The sequence below is a fragment of the Crinia signifera genome, chromosome 5 (genome assembly GCF_055691185.1).
Source record: "Crinia signifera chromosome 5, ASM5569118v1, whole genome shotgun sequence".
Classification (NCBI taxonomy): domain Eukaryota; kingdom Metazoa; phylum Chordata; class Amphibia; order Anura; family Myobatrachidae; genus Crinia; species Crinia signifera.
The window spans coordinates 188,425,809-188,444,177 of NC_139221.1; the positions used below are offsets into that span (position 1 = coordinate 188,425,809).

At 43.0% G+C, this 18,369-nt stretch overlaps 1 protein-coding gene across 1 annotated transcript in view; it reads left to right on the forward strand.

Moving 5' to 3' along the window:
- LOC146080733 (uncharacterized) overlaps positions 1–18,369 on the forward strand; it is a 535,728-nt gene that overhangs the window by 107,309 nt on the left and 410,050 nt on the right. Inside the window, exons 7-8 of the mRNA XM_083188326.1 lie at positions 13,566–13,634; positions 18,234–18,264. Of these exons, the coding sequence (XP_083044452.1) occupies positions 13,566–13,634; positions 18,234–18,264 (100 nt within the window). The remainder of the gene's footprint in view (positions 1–13,565; positions 13,635–18,233; positions 18,265–18,369) is intronic.

The window sequence follows — 18,369 nt, forward strand, 5'->3', positions numbered from 1 at the left end:
CAGGCTTACAGGTTTTCTGTAATCAGAGGGATAATTCTTTTTGTTATATTGTGGCTTATTTCACAGATACAATGTTGCACCATTCAGAACACACTATGGCTGTTCTTATCCCTTTGTGTTATCAAACAGGCTATTACTGCATATATAATCAGTCAGGGGGTGCGTTCTTTGGATTATTTTACACAGAATTATCCTTGATTTATTAGAGAGATTGGTGTGATTACATTTATCACATCAAATAGGCAGTCTTTATAAATTGCCTCCAATCCTAGCTATTACTGTAATCTTGCTCAGTCAGTATATATAAGCAGACTCGCATTTAGGTGGTGCGGCAGCAACCACCTCTCATATGCGTACGGTATTAATATGTAATCAGAAACAGACCGTGCGCTATTACGGGTCAGATGCCCATACAAGCTGTGATCTCCAGCGTGAGTACACGGCACTCTGATCCTGAACCTGCAGCGTTCATTTAAACTAAGTACATTACAGCTCTTAAAAGAGCTAAATACATTTCAAGTGTTGCTGGGTTTCAATCATTATTAGGACACACACACACACACACACACACAGATAGAAGCCACACGGCTGGTGCTGCCAGCGTGCGCGTTTCGCTTCCCCTTCCTCAGGGCAACCCGCTCTGGTGCCCCTGTTGCATTTAAATACGTAGTCATACTTTGTGTGTCAGCCAATGGCCGCTTTCATCATCCTAAGTCCAGCCCCTCCTCATCATTGGCTGATCATCTTTTTTGAATGGTGCGGCTTAATTTAGACTTCTGTCATTCGTATCCATTCTGATCTCTTGGATTAATATCTTTTGTATATGTCTATTGTCCACACATCATATGTTTACATTGTGCGTATCAGTAAGCATACACCTTCAATTAGCTTAGTTTTTTTTGTTGTCTTATTAAGCATGTAAACGTTCTAGTCGACACATCTGTCGACATGTCTGGAATTTCGGAATTGTTAACACACTTTGGGGCAGATGTATTAAGCCTGGCGAAGAGTTAAACTGGAGATAAAGTGGAAGGAGATAACGCACCAGCCAATCAACTCCCAACTGCCATATTTCAAACACAGCTGATTGGCTGGTGCGTTATGTCCTTCCACTTTATCTCCAGTTTTAACTCTTCACCAGGCTTACTACATCTGCCCCTTTGTGTGTTATGTAAAATTTGTCAATAATTAGGTTGGGGTGATGCCATCTACACTTTCTAAATAATGGTAATATGTATGTGGCTAAATCTGCCACTCATATCCATGTAGATCTCATAAGATAAGGTTATCATTTATCAGTGTGCCATATGGTTGAGCTATGCGCCTTTACAAGTGCACCCATTCCCAACAGATGCCTGTCGTTATGTCTGGGAATTGCTAATATAACAGAAGTTGAGATGTTGGAGTTGTCTTTTCTTGTTTTTATTTTTATATTCTTTACTATGTTTCTTATTTTTATATTTTTGTGTCAGCCAATGGCCGCTTTCATCGTTCTAAACCCAGCTCCTGCCTTCTCCTCATTGGCTGATCATCTTTTTTGAATGGTGCAGATAGGTTGGGATATTCTGTTACTTGTATCCATTTTCGGAATAATGTTTTCATTTATTATCAAAACATCGTATGGTTGAACTGTGTATGTCGGCAAACACATATCTACATATTACAATTCTTTAAAAGACTGCATGTTTGATGTGATAAATGTAATTACACCAATCTCTCTAATAAATCAAGGATAATTCTGTGAACCAAAAAATAAACCAAAGAACGCACCCCCTGACTGATTATATATGCAGTAGTAGCCTGTTTTATGTAAAACACAGAGGAATAATAAGTCATAGTGTGTTCTGAATGGTGCAACATTGTATCTGTGAAATAAGCCACAATATAACAAAAAGAATTATCCCTCTGACCCTGACAGACCCTGTAAGCCTGCAACAGTTGCTGGATAAATTAAAACTACCTGAGACATAAAAACACACATGATATCCCCACACGTGCTGTTTTAACAAGCACACTCTCATACCCCTTTCACATCGCACTTTTAAAACGGTATATTTGTCTATATTTATGTTTGTATGTGTTCTTTTAAAAAATTTCGCTAAGTTTTTAATAAGACAACATTAAAAGTTATATCTTACTGTGCATTTCTTCTTGAGGTGCATCACACTATAGACACACATTTTCTTTCCTTAAAAATGACTCATATCTCTGTCTGTGGTAGCACACCCCTGATTTTGCTTAAAATTAAGAATACCAAGAAAACAGGCAGGGGGCCAAATCTTATGTGATATTGAATATCTTAAAGGCATCTGAATCCTGTGCGACTGGCATGTATGTTTGTTTGTAAAATTACAAGCTGCTGGTAAAGGTTCCTTATTCTATATCCCAAAATATTATGTGGTGCCAACAAGGATAGGATTGGGTCTGGGGAGACTAAGGTGGAAAATGATTTTGGTTGGGATTGGCTGAGGGTTTAGATACATTTGGCCATGCCCCTTTTTGCCTAGAAGCCCCTAAACCCATTGAAATAGCTGAGGGGGTTTAAATTAGTTTGGCCCCACCCCAAGAATTGGGATTTATGCAGATGGTATTCAGTTGTAAGTTTGGAAAAGGGTAGAATATTGCCACCAGGGTCAAAGATATTTTGTGTAGCGGATATTCCTTTCTGTCGCCATTCTATGTACGCATTGTTGTCCAGACCTGAAGTAAAACATGGGTTACCCCAGAAAGTAGGGAAGGATGAGCTGGCATAGTTTCTACCAAAGCGTTTGTTAATGGCTACCCACATTTTTTATACATCTTGAAAAAAGAACATTGTCTTTGATGTGGTCGGATATTTTACTCCGTAATACATGTAAAAGTCTTGCTGGGGAATAGGAGTGGAAAAGGGCCAGTTCTATCTTTTCTTTGGTATAATTTGACCTTTGAAAGAACCAATCAGTGGCATATCTAAAGAGTGCTGCTTGGGAGAATATCTGGACTTGGGCTAGGCCAAAGCCACCCTCTGGTTTGGGCAGAAATAATCTGACCATTAGCATTCTGGGTTTTTTGTTAGCCCAAATAAATTTGGAGACCGTAGCATTCTAATGAGATACATCTTTTTTTGGAGAGGGGAAAATGGTAGCATTTGCAATGTGTGTGACAATTTCGGGAATAACACACTTTTAATCACCGTGATACGCCCATATGTATAGAGAGGGGGAGTGTCATCCATCTCTCAATCAATTTTGTTATAGTTTGCAGGACCAGCCTAATGTTAACTGCGTACAATGCGTTTGTGTAGTGGGATCAGGATACCTAAATAATTAAGTGGTGAAGTGCAAACGCTAATCTGTTGTAGTGGGGGGGGGGGGGGCTGCAATTAGGGAGGGAGGTAGTGCAATGGGGAATAAGTGGGATTTAGCGAAGTTAAATCCTGAGAAGGTGCTAAAATTCCAGATTCTGTTTTTTTTTTTTGAGGGGGGGGGGGGGGATTCCGCACAAAGTTTTCCCCACTTCTTGGTGAGGGAGGTCCAGAGGGGCCTCGCCTCCTAGTGGTGAGATTCGGCCTAGGTAACCTAAAACCAACTAGTGATGAGTATAATTCAAAAGGGGGACAAAAGGGTTTATGGAGTTAGTGGTGCTCACCTGAGTTCAAGTAACAACATAGAGGGAAAGAGGGAGAAAAAGGGGACACTCTTTGTGGGGCACGCTTGAAAATGAGTTAGTTAAAAATATACTTTAGCGCAATTAGTTATGATAGAGACGTAAAGGTCTATATAGTTAGACCAGATTTAAAATGGTATCCGGACTATTTGTCTACAACAAGAGGATAGACAGCCATTAGGTCGACATGCCATTAGGTCGACATGCCATTAGGTCGACATGCCATTAGGTCGACATGTTTTTTTTAGCGTTTTTTGAGCCGACATGTGCCGACAGGCGGTATTTCATGCTTTACCATCCACTACGGCGTGGAGTTAGATTATAATAGTGTCCCGAACGCAGCGAGGCACCGTGCCCGAAGCATTGCAAACGAAGCGGTTCACTTCAAACTGTGTCCATGTCGACTGTGTCAACATTTGGGTCAAAAAACAGTGAAAAAAACCATGTCAACCATTTTGACTGTCGACCTATTGAGTTGTCAAACTAATGGTGTCGACCTAATGGCTGTCTATTTTCTTGTTGTAGACAAATAGTTCCGCATCCATTTAAAATCCAGATGAGCAGTGAGCTTTTTAAATAATATGCTATGCACTGGAAGTCGGTCCCGAATATGGACCAGGTATTTGTGTTTGCCTGAGACAATTTGTTAATTCACAATAGTGTCAGGAACTTCTGAAAACTAAAGTGGGGTTGAGATTTTCCCCAGAATATAGAAGTATATGCTCGTTTCCTGTCTGAGGATAACTGGGGTTAAATTCCCTGCAAGAAGAAAGAGACTTACTGGTATGATAAGAGCTATTTATTTATTAGCAGTTTCTTATATAGCGCAAATTACGCAGCGCTTTAACCCCTTCCCGACATTTGACGTATATATACGTCATGGCCGGGATGTACTTCCCGACACATGACGTATATATAGGTCATGACTTTAAACTGTCCCCGCGTCTATAGACGCGGTGACAGTTTAAACATGTCTGCTGTCCCTGACAGCAGACATGTCCCTGCATGCCCAGGGGGGGCGGCGATGCCTCCCCCCCGTCGGCGATCGCTGTGATTGGCTGTTCAATGTGAACAGCCAGTCGCAGCGTTTTCCTGTGTTACCGGCGAATCAGACGCTCGGTAACACAGGTGTCAATCACCGTCGGGTGTGAGGGGGCATGAGGGGGTCACCGGTGATGACCACACCTCACCCCACCTCACCCCACCTGCCCCCAAGGCTGTGATTGGTCCGTCGGACCGACGGACCAATCACAGCCAAGGCGCGTCATTTAAACTAACGGTGACTGCGCTGCAGACGCCATTCCGGTCTGGAATTGCGTGCAGAGCGGTCACCGACCAATCTGTCGTGATATACATACCTGATCCTTGCCTGATACTTACCTGATCACCGCTGGTAGCGTGCTGCCAGCAGCTGGATGCTTCCTGGATCTTGTGACTTCCTGTGTGCTGCTGCTGCTGCTGCAGTGTCATAGAGTCACAGATCGTGACAGATCGTGACAGAGAGTGCTATATTTTGTGTCTGCTGCACCCCTTTTGTGCTGATCAGTATATCTGTGCTGATCAGCAACTTTTTGGTTTTTTTTTTTTTTATATATATACCTGTCAGTTGCACCAAAGGTTGTGCTGCCTGTGCAACTGACTGCTGCCCCCCTTTTGTGCTGATCAGTTTAAATTAATTAACTGATCAGCAACTTTTTGGGGGTCCAGGTTTTTTTTTTTTATATATACCCTGTCAGGTTGCACCCACAGTTGGGTGCCTGCTGCCCCTCACTGCTAATCAGTGTTGCATCACTGATCTGCAGTTTTTTTTTTTTTTTTTGGAGAGTGCAGTGGGGTTTTGTTTTTACACCCACGTTGCTTTTGTGGGTGTCCTGTGGCCGCTGATCAGTGACGTACATCACTGAACAGCATTTTTTGGCACAGGGTTGATATCATTTTTTTTCTGCAGTTTTTTTAAATTTTTTTTTTTTTTTGGAGAGTGCTGTGGTTTATTACACCCACGTTGCTTTTGTGGGTGTCCTGTGGCCGCTGATCAGTGACGTACATCACTGAACAGCATTTTTGGCACAGGGTTGATATAATTTTTTTTCTGCAGTTTTTTTACATTTTTTTTTTTTTTTTTGGAGAGTGCTGTGGTTTATTACACCCACGTTGCTTTTGTGGGTGTCCTGTGGCCGCTGATCAGTGACGTACATCACTGAACAGCATTTTTGGCACAGGGTTGATATTTTTTTTCTGCAGTTTTTTAAATTGTTTTTTTTTTTGGAGAGTGCTGTGGTTTATTTTTTTTTTAAATTGTTTTTACACCCACGTTGCTTTTGTGGGTGTCCTGTTGCCTTTGAGCGCTGTTCAGTGACGGAAGTTACTGACCAACATCTGTGCTCAATTTTTGGCGCAGGACCTTTTTTTTTTTTTTTTTTTTTTTTAACCCCTTAAATTTTTTTATTTTTTATTGGGATCAAATTCCTGTATAAAGTATTTTTTTTCTGCACTACATACACACTACACACTACATACCCCCGTGTTGAAATAAAGTTTGTACCCCCCCAACACTATACACGTGTTGAAACATTACACTTACAGAAACACAAAAATAAAAATGGCATCCCAAATGTCATCCCAGTCATCCAGAAGAATGTATTCAGCGGAGGAGGCATATGCCATGCTTGCCTCTGACTCTGACACAGCCAGTGATGCAAGCAGGGAATTTGAAGGATTCGTCTTAAGCTCCTCTTCCTCCTCTAGTGATGAGGGACCCCCTCAAAGACGCCCCCGTAGAGCAGCTGAGACCCCCCCAAATGATTGATCCCGTATGGACCCCACCACCAGACAATTTTGAGCCCCAGGTTCCTGAGTTTTTGGCCATCCCAGGAATCCAATTTGATTCAACAGGTCTCAGAGAAATTGACTTTTTCAAATTATTTTTCTCTGATGATTTTATAAATTTAATGGTGGACCAAAGTAATTTATATGCCCAGCAGTTTATTGCTCAAAACCCCACGTCATCATTTGCTAGGTGGACCCCTGTAGATGCAGTAGAGATGATGACGTTTTGGGGTCTGGTGTTACATATGGGCATAGTAAAAAAGCCAGAAATTAGGCAATATTGGAGTACAGATGTTCTGTACAGCACCCCATTTTACCGTATGGCCATGACTCGGACTCGTTTTGAGACAATCCTTAAATTTTTACATTACACCGATAATGCACAGTGCCCACCCAGAGATGATCCCACCTTTGACCGGCTATTCAAAGTCAGGCCGGTCATTGATCATTTCAGTGCCAAATTTGCAGAGATGTACATCCCTGAAAAATTTATTTGTATCGACGAGTCCCTTATACATTTTAAAGGAAGGGTTAAATTCCGCCAGTACCTTCCCAGTAAGAGGGCAAGGTATGGCATAAAAATGTATAAACTGTGTGAAAGCACCTCAGGGTACACCCACAGGTTTAGGGTATATGAAGGGAAGGATTCAAGAATTGAACCACCAGAATGCCCCCCCTCCCTCGTAGGTGTTAGTGGAAAAATTGTCTGGGATTTAGTGCACCCCTTCCTGGATAAAGGTTATCACCTCTATGTGGATAACTTTTACACTAGCATCCCCCTGTTTAAGGCCCTTGGTTCAAGAGGTACAGCAGCTTGCGGTACTGTGCGCAAGAACCAAAGAGGCCTCCCAAAAACGCACATTGCCCAAGTACTGAGAAGGAGTGAAAGCAGGGCACAATCCACCGAAAATATGTTGTTGGTCAAATATAAGGACAAGAGGGATGTCCTTATACTGACAACAATTCATGGAGACAGTACCACCTCCATCCCTGTACGAGGTACCAGTACCCACACCTCAAAACCTAATTGTATCCTAGATTACAATAAGTACATGGACGGAGTGGATCTTTCAGATCAGGTACTGAAGCCGTACAGTCCCCTGCGGAAAACAAAAATCTGGTACAAGAAGCTGGCCGTGTATATCATCCAGATGGCACTGTATAACGCTTACGTGCTATTCCGTTCTACCAGCCAGAGGGGGACATTTATGCACTTTCAAGAGGAAGTCATAAAGGGCCTAATATTTGGGAACCAGCAGGCAGAGGGCCCCAGTACTACTTGTACTGGCCCCCGTATTGTACCAGGGCAGCATTTTCCTAACGAAATCCCCTCCACTGCAAGAAAGGGCAGGACACAAAAAAGGTGCAAAGTTTGCTATAAAAAGGGAATAAGAAAGGATACTATTTTCCACTGTGAAACTTGCCCCGACAAACCCGGCCTATGTATAAAGGAGTGCTTTAAAATATACCACACATCTATGGATTATTAGGTTCATCATTTCACCGTGCTTCGGGGGTCTTGCTAATGCCACATAGCACCCACCATTCATTCCACCAGAATCTGAGCTGCAAAATCCAAAAATCACTCCTTCCCTTCTGAGTCCTGCCATGCACCCAACTGGTATTTTTTGGTCACATATGAGGCATTGCCATACTCGGGAGAAATTGGGGCACAGATTTTGGGGTGCTTTGTCTCCTTCATTTCTTGTGAAAATGAAAAATTTGGAGCCAGAACTGCATTTTTGTGTAAAAAATGTAATTTTTCATTTGCACAGCCCAGTTGTATCAAAATTGGTGAAACCCCTGGGGGTTTGAAATGTACACTATACCCCTAGATGAATTCCCTGAGGGGTGTAGTTTGCAAAATGGGGTCACTTGTGGGGGGGTTCCACTGTATTGGTGCTTCGGGGGTCTTGCTAATGCGACATAGCACCCACCAACATTCCACCAGAATCTGTGCTGCAAAATCCAAATATCACTCCTTCCCTTCTGAGTCCTGCCATTTTTTGGGCACACATGAGGCATTGTCGTACTCGGGAGAAATTGGGGCACAGATTTTGGGGTGCTTTGTCTCCTTCATTCCTTGTGAAAATGGAAAATTTGGAGCCAGAACTGCATTTTTGTGTAAAAAAATTAATTTTTCATTTTCACTGCCCAGTTGTACCACAATTGGTGAAACCCCTGGGGGTTTGAAATGTACACTATACCCCTAGATGAATTCCCTGAGGGGTGTAGTTTGCAAAATGGGGTCACTTGTGGGGGGTTCCACTGTATTGGTGCTTCGGGGGTCTTGCTAATGCGACATAGCACCCACCAACATTCCACCAGAATCTGAGCTGCAAAATCCAAAAATCACTCCTTCCCTTCTGAGTCCTGCCATGCACCCAAATGGTATTTTTTGGTCACGTGAGGCATTGCCGTACTCGGGAGAAATTGGGGCACAGACTTTGGGGTGCTTTGTCTCCTTCATTCCTTGTGAAAATGAAAAATTTGGAGCCAGAACTGCATTTTTGTGTAAAAAAATGTAATTTTTCATTTTCACTGCCCAGTTGTACCACAATTGGTGAAACCCTTGGGGGTTTGAAATGTACACTATACCCCTAGATGAATTCCCTGAGGGGTGTAGTTTGCAAAATGGGGTCACTTGTGGGGGGGTTCCTAACTTTTAGCATCTTATGGTGCCTAGAAACCTACATGGTGCCTAAAAAATAATCTCATAAAAAGGAGGCTCCAAAATCAAGTAGGTGCTCCTTCTATTATGAAGCCTGTGGTTTGGTCGACGTGCACACTAGGGCCACATATAGGATATTTATGAAAACAAAAGAATTGGGGGAATCAATTTTTAGTCACATTTCTCTAGTAAAATCTACTGTGTTCCTTAGAAAAATTTATTAAAATTGCAAATCTGCAAAAAAAAATGAAATTTTGAAATTTCACCTACACTTTGTTTTAATTCCTGTGAAACACCTAAAGGGTTAACAAACTTCCAAAATGCTGTTTTGAATACTGTGAGGGGTGCAGTTTTTGAAATGGCATCATTTATGGGGGTGTCTCACATACAAGTCCCTCAAAGTCACATCAGAACTGAACTGGTCCCTAAAAAAATCAGTGTTTGAAATTTTCTTGAAAATTTTAGAATTTGCTATTGATATTTTAAGCCTCCTAGTGTCCAAAAAAATTAAAAGGATGTTGAAATAATGATGGAAACATAAAGTAGACATATGGTCTATGTTAGTTATTAACTATTTTGAGTGGTATGATTATTTGTCTCACAAGCAGAAAATTTAACATTTTGAAAATTGCTAAATTTTCCATTTTTTTACGACATTTTGGTATTTTTCACAAAAAAACACACTGTATCGACCCAAATTTACCACTAACTTGAAGTACAATGTGTCACGAGAAAACAATCTCAAAATCACTGGGATAAGTAAAAGCAAAAAAAAAGTTATCCCCACTTAAGTGATACATGTCAGATTTGAAAAAAAGGGCTCTGTCAGGAAGGCAAAAACATGCTGCGTCAGGAAGGTGTTAAAGAGCATAGTTATGAGCAAAAACACATACTGAATTACAGTACAAGACAGTTTAGGACAAGTATATGGTAAATATGGATAGTTGCATCAGGGGACAGGACACTGAAGCAATCAGGGTGGCAGAGGTTTATATATTCTAATAAAGGCACATGAGGAGAGAGGGCCCTGCTCATGAGAGCTTACATTCTAAAGGGGAGGGTTAGACAGACGGGTGACACAGAAGGGAAAGAAGTGAGCATAAACGGGTTAGGATGAGAGATGGTTTGGTTTTATGCAGGAGAGTGGGAAGAGGTCAGCGTAGTCTTTGATATTTTAAGTCTAAAAAAAGCGCTGGGTCATCCAAGAGTAGATAGCAGAGAGATATGCTGCCCATACATATGTGAGCTATCGAATGCAATCATTCGATTTCGGCCACATCTGGCCAATAAATCGAATGATTGCATGCATTTTTAAGCTGACATTCGACGCTATGTGCAGGCCCGCCGTCAAATGTTGCATCGATAGATATTATGAGCTGCACATAATATTTATCGAATTGCATGAGCAATCGCATGTGGTTTTTAACCACATGCGATTGCGCGAATGCAATCAGCGGCGGGTTTGGGTAGCGGGGCCGGCATGGATACCGGAGTGCTGGCGGGGAGCCAGTACCTTAATGCTGGGGACCGGAGGGACTCAGCAGCAGCAGGGGAGGCATGGCGGTTGTGTAGCGTGGAGCCAGATTAAGCAGCCAGGAGTAGTATGTTGTGAGAATGAAGTGAGCGCGCTCAAAGCAGTCCCTTGGTTTTATGAGTTGCTGCTGTTTTCTGTCTTTTTGGGTCACATTGATACCAAGATGTCAAGTTGGTTGGCAGTTTCTGTCCAGTTTAAGTTCAGGCTTTAAGCTATGTAACTGTTTTTTTCCCTACTTAAATATCTTCCTACTTTAAAATCTTACAAAATATCAATAGTCAGCTATCAATGGTCAGCCTGGTAATCTCAATAAATACTAAAAGCTGTTTCTAAGTTAATTGATTGAGACCCCACCCAGACAGAGCCCACTGGTCCGCGACTCAGCGACTCGAATCATTAAGCTGAATGCATGATTCCAGTCACTCACTGGTGGATGAGTCGAGACAGCAGCAGTAGCATTGTGGCTGAGAAGAGAAAGTTTTTGTGCATATTCAGTAACTGAGATGCAACCAATGATTATTAATAGTATATAAGCATAACACTGAATCTGTTAGTATAATATTAACAATCATTGCATAAGCACTGCACAATCACTATTAAACTGAGCCTCTGCAACTCACTAAATGTGTTGTGAGCCAACAGCACTGTCTCTCTGTGCCTGCAATTCCATATGAGTCATGAGCCCAGCCACTGTCTTACTTCCTGTCTGCCAGCACACTAATTATTAACAATTAATAATCTTTGTGGTAGGCCCACAAAGATTATTAATTGTTAATAATTAGTGTGCTGGCAGACAGGAAGTAAGACAGTGGCTGGGCTCATGACTCATATGGAATTGCAGGCACAGAGAGACAGTGCTGTTGGCTCACAACACATTTAAGGCCCATACACACTTGACGATTTTCAGCTGAAAATCGCCTAGTGTGTATGGGCCAGTGATCCCCGACTAGTGATGATGTGCGCTCCCGCATCATCGCTAGCGAGGTGGGAAGTCTGCTGGTTTTACCAGCACCATCTAGATGATGGCTGGTTTTTTAGCCATCATCGCTAAATGTGTACGGCAGCCGGGCTTAATAATCACAGACTTTCAGCCCAGCTGACCGCCCGCTCCCTCCCCCTGCTTATACTCACCCCTCCTCGCTCCCACGCTGTCCGGTCACAGGCTGCAGATATGCACGCAGCGCAGCCTCCTCTCCCCCTCCTCCCGTCTACACAGCAGCACGTCGGAGCGCCCCGCCCCCCCAGCCGAACGCCCCGCCCCCAGCCCACTGGCCGCATCCTCCCTGCTCCAGAGAGTGTGTATAGTTTACACACGCAGCCGCTGACCACCAATGTTAAAGGCAGTAATATATACATTGCTGGCACATGCCAGCAATGTATATATTTCTGCCACCACTGGCCACCAATGATATTTATAATGCAGTAATATATATATTACTGGCACCACTGGGCACCAATGTTATTAATAAGCCAGTAATATATACATTGCTGGCACAGACCAGCAATGTATATATTATTGGTGCCACAGGGCACCAATGATTACGTATTAGCAAGTAATATATACATTGCTGGCACAGGCCAGCAATGTATATATTCAGGGACATCTTAATGCAAGGGCTTGATGGGCAGTTGCCCTAGGGCCCCATAATCCTAGGGGCCCAAGTTCCAGTAGCGGACTGTGTCGGGTGGCAGGATGGCATGTGCCCCCCCAGCCAGTACACTATCCGTCACCATCACCGGCCACCCTTACGCTGCCGTCACCATCACCGGCCACCCTTACGCTGCCGTCACCATCACCGGCCACCCTTACGCTGCCGTCACCCACAATCCGTCACCATCACCCACTGCCCATCACCCTCACGCTGCTGTCACCCACTGCCCGTCACCCTCATCCATCACCCCTATGCTGCTGTCACCCACTATCCATTACTATCACTCACTGCTCGTCACCCTCACACCGATGTCGCCCTTATTCTGCCGTCACCCACTATCCATCGCTATCACCCACTGCCCATCACCCTCACGCTGCTGTCACCCACTGCCCGTCACCCTCATCCACCACCCTTACACTGCTGTCACCCGCTATCCATCACTATCACCCACTGCTTATCACCCAATGGTGTGTGGCATATTGTGTAATGGGCATTCTAGTATGTGGTATAATGTGTAATGGACATGATGGTGTGAATGAATTTCTCCCTACGTGCACGGCTACAAATAAAATGTTTGCCGTGCACACGGGCGGGATTTTGCCAGCAATCCGTTCTGAATCAGGCACCAAGAACATTAATACACTGATTAAAATGGACCCTGCTCCCACCCTTGGAATTCAAACCCAGCCCATTATGTAAATAGCCTTGTCTTTTGCCTCCTGAAAATCTCTCGCTCTTTCAGGAAAATAGTCTAGTGTGTACGCACTACTTTGGTCAAAGATTTTGGCAAAGTCTTTTGAAATGAAAGTCTACTAGTGTGTATGGACCTTTAGTGAGTTGCAGAGGCCATTTTCAATGACATTCTCATAGAAATTCAGCGTTATTACAGGTTCAAGTGTGAAAGGTGCCGACCCTGGATGTCTCTGCATTTCTGATGTGAAAGGGGTATTACAGGCAGGATCATTCGTGCTCTGCAGAATCCCTTGTGATCCTAGGCCTAGTACATTTGTACTGGAAATTGGTAGATATTGAAGCAAATTTAGCTTTACCAGGTGCCTTTACAGAATAACCATGTGCAAAAATATAGAGCAAACGAGGCCGTTGTTTTCTAACATGGTAAATAAATCATGCTGCAGCTATTTGTATGCAGAGTGTAATACCTACTTGCTTGCTTACACTTGCTTTCTCATAGCGCTTGAATTAATGTGCAAATAAATGTTTTACATTGTCTTTACAGCTTTGTAGAATTTCCTGCGCATCTGCAATCAATCTTCAAAGTCATTTTTTGGGTTACAAGCACAAGAAGGTGAGAAAAGACAACAATTTATACATCCGTCACTTCTATAATGTTCTGGATTTAGGGACCCTTCTGAGTGGCACATATACATTATAATGACAAATATATTTGACCACACCTATTAAATTGAATTCAGGTTTTTTAATCTGACCCCTTGCCACAGGTGTCTAAAATGAAGCACCTAACGATACAGTCTCCATTTGCAAACATTTGTCCTAGATGGTCAACGACTGCTATGGTGCAGGGTGTGTAGAAGTCACCAACACTCTGCTAATTCCATAGCTGAAGAGTTACGGAAGTCAACTGGCATTAATGTAAGCATGAATGGGTTCTTCATTTAACGGTTTCCATGGCGAAGGAGCTGCATGCAAGCCTCACATCACCAAATCCAAGCATCAGATGGGGTGGTGTAAAGCACACAGACACTGGAATGAGGCAACTTGTTCTGAGTAGCGATGAATCAGGCTTCTCTGTTTGGCAGTCAGATTAACTGATGCTGGGAGCATGCCGCCTGCCTGACTGCATTATGCCAATTGTGAAGTTTGGTGCAGGAGTGATCCTATATAGATTGTAAGCTTGCGAGCAGGGCCCTCCTACCTCCATGTTGGTTTGTATCTACCCAGTTTGTTTAATCACTGTTTCCAATTGTAGAGTGCAACAGAATATGCTGTGTTATATTAGAAACTGTAAATAAATAATGGTATGGGGCTGTTTTTCAGGGATTGCACCAGGCCGCTTATCTCCAGTGAAGGGCAATCTTAATTCTTCAGCATACCAAGACATTTTGGACATTGCTATGCTTCCAAATGTTTGGCAATGGTTTGGGAAAGGCCTTTTTCTATTCCAAATTGACCCTGCCTCTGTGCACATAGCAAGGACTAGGATTGATGATTTTGGCGTGAAAGAACTTGACTGGTCTGCACAGAGCCCCTGGGCTGACTAGTTGGGGATGTTAATGCTATGGCCACTGGACCCATCAAGTGTGTCCGGCTGGCTGATGCATTACCCACCTGGCTAGTGGAGCACCGTGCTGGTTCCCAGAATGCGGGGGAACCCTACTTTATTTTGTCCCCAAATTTTGGGATCTAAGGATGGTTCCAAGATCCCGGTGCTGGTTTTTAGAATACGGGGGATCCCCACTCATTTTCTCCCTGTATTTTTAGAACAAAGGGCAGTATGCGCTGAGGTCATGGGTTCAATTCCCACCATGGCTCTAACTGTGTGGAGTTTGTATATTCTCCCTGTACTTGCTTGGGTTTCCTCCGGGTACTCCGGTTTCCTCCCACAATCCAAAAATATACTGGTAGGCTAATTGGCTTCCAACAAAAATTTAACCCTACAATGTCTCTGTGTGCGTGTATATGTCATAGGGAATATAGATTGTAAGCTCTACTGGGGCAGGGACTGATGTGAATGTTCAAAAAATATTCACTGTAAAGCGCTGCGGAATATGTATGCGTTATATATATGAAACTGTTAATAAATAAACAAAGACCGGTGTTCGTTCTCTATAAATAGATTATATTTAAAAAAAAAAAAACTATGAAATTCCATAGACAAAAAGACCTGTTTCACATGTTTGGGCCTTCGCCTAGGTCCTTGATGGCTAACCTTGACACTCCAGATGTTTTTGAACTACACATCCCAGCATGCTCTGCATCAGATTTAGCACGGCCAAAATAGCAAAACTGAAGCAGTACATGCTGGGATGTGTAGTTTAAAAACATCTGGAATGTCAAGGTTAGCCATCAAGGGGCCTAGGTTCTATAAAAGTTCAGATTTCTGCTTTATCTGTCTTTTTCCAACTGCAGTTGGCGCGGGGGTCCTTCACATCCAGCCCCCCTTCATGCACCCAGTGGTGATGGGATTTAAACCTGGTTTTGGATTTCTCATGGTTTGAACTTCTGTCCTCAGTTGATATTAAGGGGGGAATTTACTAAAGGAAATTTGTAAAAAAATTGGTGTATTTGTATCCAGAAATACACTTATTTTTGACATTTACTATCCCGAAAATACGGCTATTCGTATTGATAGCACATCAATACGACTATGAATTACCATATTTTCGGGATAGTAAATGTCAAAAATAAGTGTATTTCTGGATACAAATACACCTATTTTTTTACAAATTTCCTTTAGTAAATTTCCCCCTAAGTTTCTCACGTGGAAAACTGTTCTGTTGGTGGCTTTGACTTTAACGAGGAGAGTCTCGGAGCTGGGGTCCCTTTCCTGCAGGTGCACGTACTTAGTCTTTCATGCAGACAGGGCTGAGCTTGTACGGGGCCTAAGTTCGTACCCAAGGTGGTATCGGCCTTCCATATTAATCAACCTATTGTGGTTCCAGCAGTCACGGCTGGTTCCGCTACTCTGAAGTCGCTTGATGTGGTTAGGGCTTTAAAAGTCTACGTTTTAAGAACTGCTCATACCAGAAAATCTATTTGGTACTTATGTAGTATCTGGACGCCCGATTTTTAATGCGATGCAATGTGATTTTCCATAGGATTCAATGTTAACATAGTCCTGTTAATTTTTCCACTATCCAAGTGGGCATAGAGTTCATTTTATAAAGCGTGGCGAGCGCAGCTCGCCACCGAACCCTGAAGCGTGGCGAGCTGCCGCGGATTACTTAAAATGTTTTCCGCGGGGCTCGCTGCGCTCGCCACGCTTCGGGCTCGCTGCGCTCGCCACACTTTATAAAATCAACTCTATGCCCACTTGGATAGTGGGGAAATGAACAGGACCTTGTTAACATGGAATCCTATGCAAAACCGCATCGCATGCGATATCGGATGCGATTTTGCCGAAAATCGCGTCGAATCGCATCTGATTGTATGCCTTAAGGTAAGGCATACAATCAGAAAATCGGGCGTCCAGATACTACATAAGTACCATCTATTTTTGCTGTTGGATACCAACAACATTGGCTAGACTGCTTCAAACCAAACTATCGCTAGGTGGATTTGGCTGACAATCCAACAGGCATGCATAAGAGCCGCTGTCCCAGCTCCTGCTTCTGTTTCAGCTCACTCTACTAGGTCTGTGGGCTCTTCTTGGGTGGCTGCCCGAGAAATATCACTTGGTCTGGTAGCAACACCTTTGTAAAATTCTATAGTTGTGGGGAGAAAAAGACTGCTGATGGCATCAATGGCCCACCCTCCCAACAGCCGAGGAACACCTGCATTTTCTGGGCGTGCCCGCAGTGTCAGTCACCCTGTGAGCAGTGAGCTAGCCTTTGCTCACTGTCTTCAGACTGACAGCTCACACATGGACACAACCCACCTACCATACTATTATTTTTTAAATATTGCATCGCATACATCTGATGTAGCAATCTTTCTGCATCAGATAGATCTGCTCAGATCAACTGAAGAGAATAGAGCGAAAATTTAAGGGAAAGGGAAAATCTGAAGAGATTTATAGCTTCAGATATTTCTGCGTAATGGATGGGGGCCTTGTTTGGTCTACTGCAAGAGGGCAGCCACAGTCTGCTCCGTCACACAGCTATACTGGCACTATATGGATTAAGGCTCTCACTGGAAGAAAGATATTTGTATTAGTTTGACGGTGGTGTAGAACTATATATAAAACTAGCGACCCACCCGAAGCACTAACTATATATAGCCAGATGACTTCTGGTCGATGTATGGGGGCGGTCATGTGACAAAGTTTTAGCAGATATCTATAGGGACAGTAGCGATGGTCAATCTGGATCCGTTGCACAACTTCGGTGCATTTAAGTTACGAATAAGCATCACTGGTGATCCAACCTTCAACGTGCGGTGGCATTCCGGGTGGTTCCAATGAATTCAAAAATTCAAGCAGATAATTGACTGCTTGTACTTCGTCCATTACTGTGTCGATCGATTTGTATTTGACTGTTTTGCTCATTGAGCTTGTCGACATCATAATTTTTTGGTGCCAAAATTGCACGTTCGCACAGCCAATCCGGCATTTTGTAGTTGTTGTTAGATTTGGGAATACCTTGTCGACAACGGCTTGAATATTTAGTTATATTTGGCAGAAGTTCGGCTGGAAAGAATTCTCATTTGTGGCATGATCAATTCATTGCCAAACACCCCCCCCCCCCACCCAAATTCTGTTGATCCGATCACTACCAAACTTCACAGGATCACCCGCTGGGCTAATCTGAAGGTTGCCTGAAAATTTCATCAAAATCAGTCACGCCGTTTTGGAGTCAATACAGAACATACACACGTATACACATTGATATATGTCTTAACTGATTCTATTATAATACATGTATAATAGAATCTTGACGTATCGACCTGAGTCGAGGTCCAGTATGAATGCACCAAAGCTTATAACCCAGGACGACTATCCAGGCAATTCAACCAGAGTTATAATGACGGTTAAAAACGGGTCACCCTCAGTATAATGGGCGTCCCGGGTTTATTGTGGAAGAGCCTGACACGGGTTTGAGATCCCGGGTCCGACCCAGCATATACAAAAAAGTTTTCTGTAACTGTTTGTGACCGCATATACAGAGCAACCGAAAGTGTTTTTTTTTTTCGTATCACACACATAATAGTTTTTTACATGATGGTCAAAATGTAGACTTTCTCTGATATTTTACCATTTGTCTCTTAGGCTGAGGAGCTACTCCGAAATCATGGTGATAGTAAGTACAATATTTTCTAAATGTACTTTTTATTTGCACCTGTAATCTCTATATAGATATCTATATTTTACACCTGCAGCTGCGTTATTTGTGTAATTTTTATTT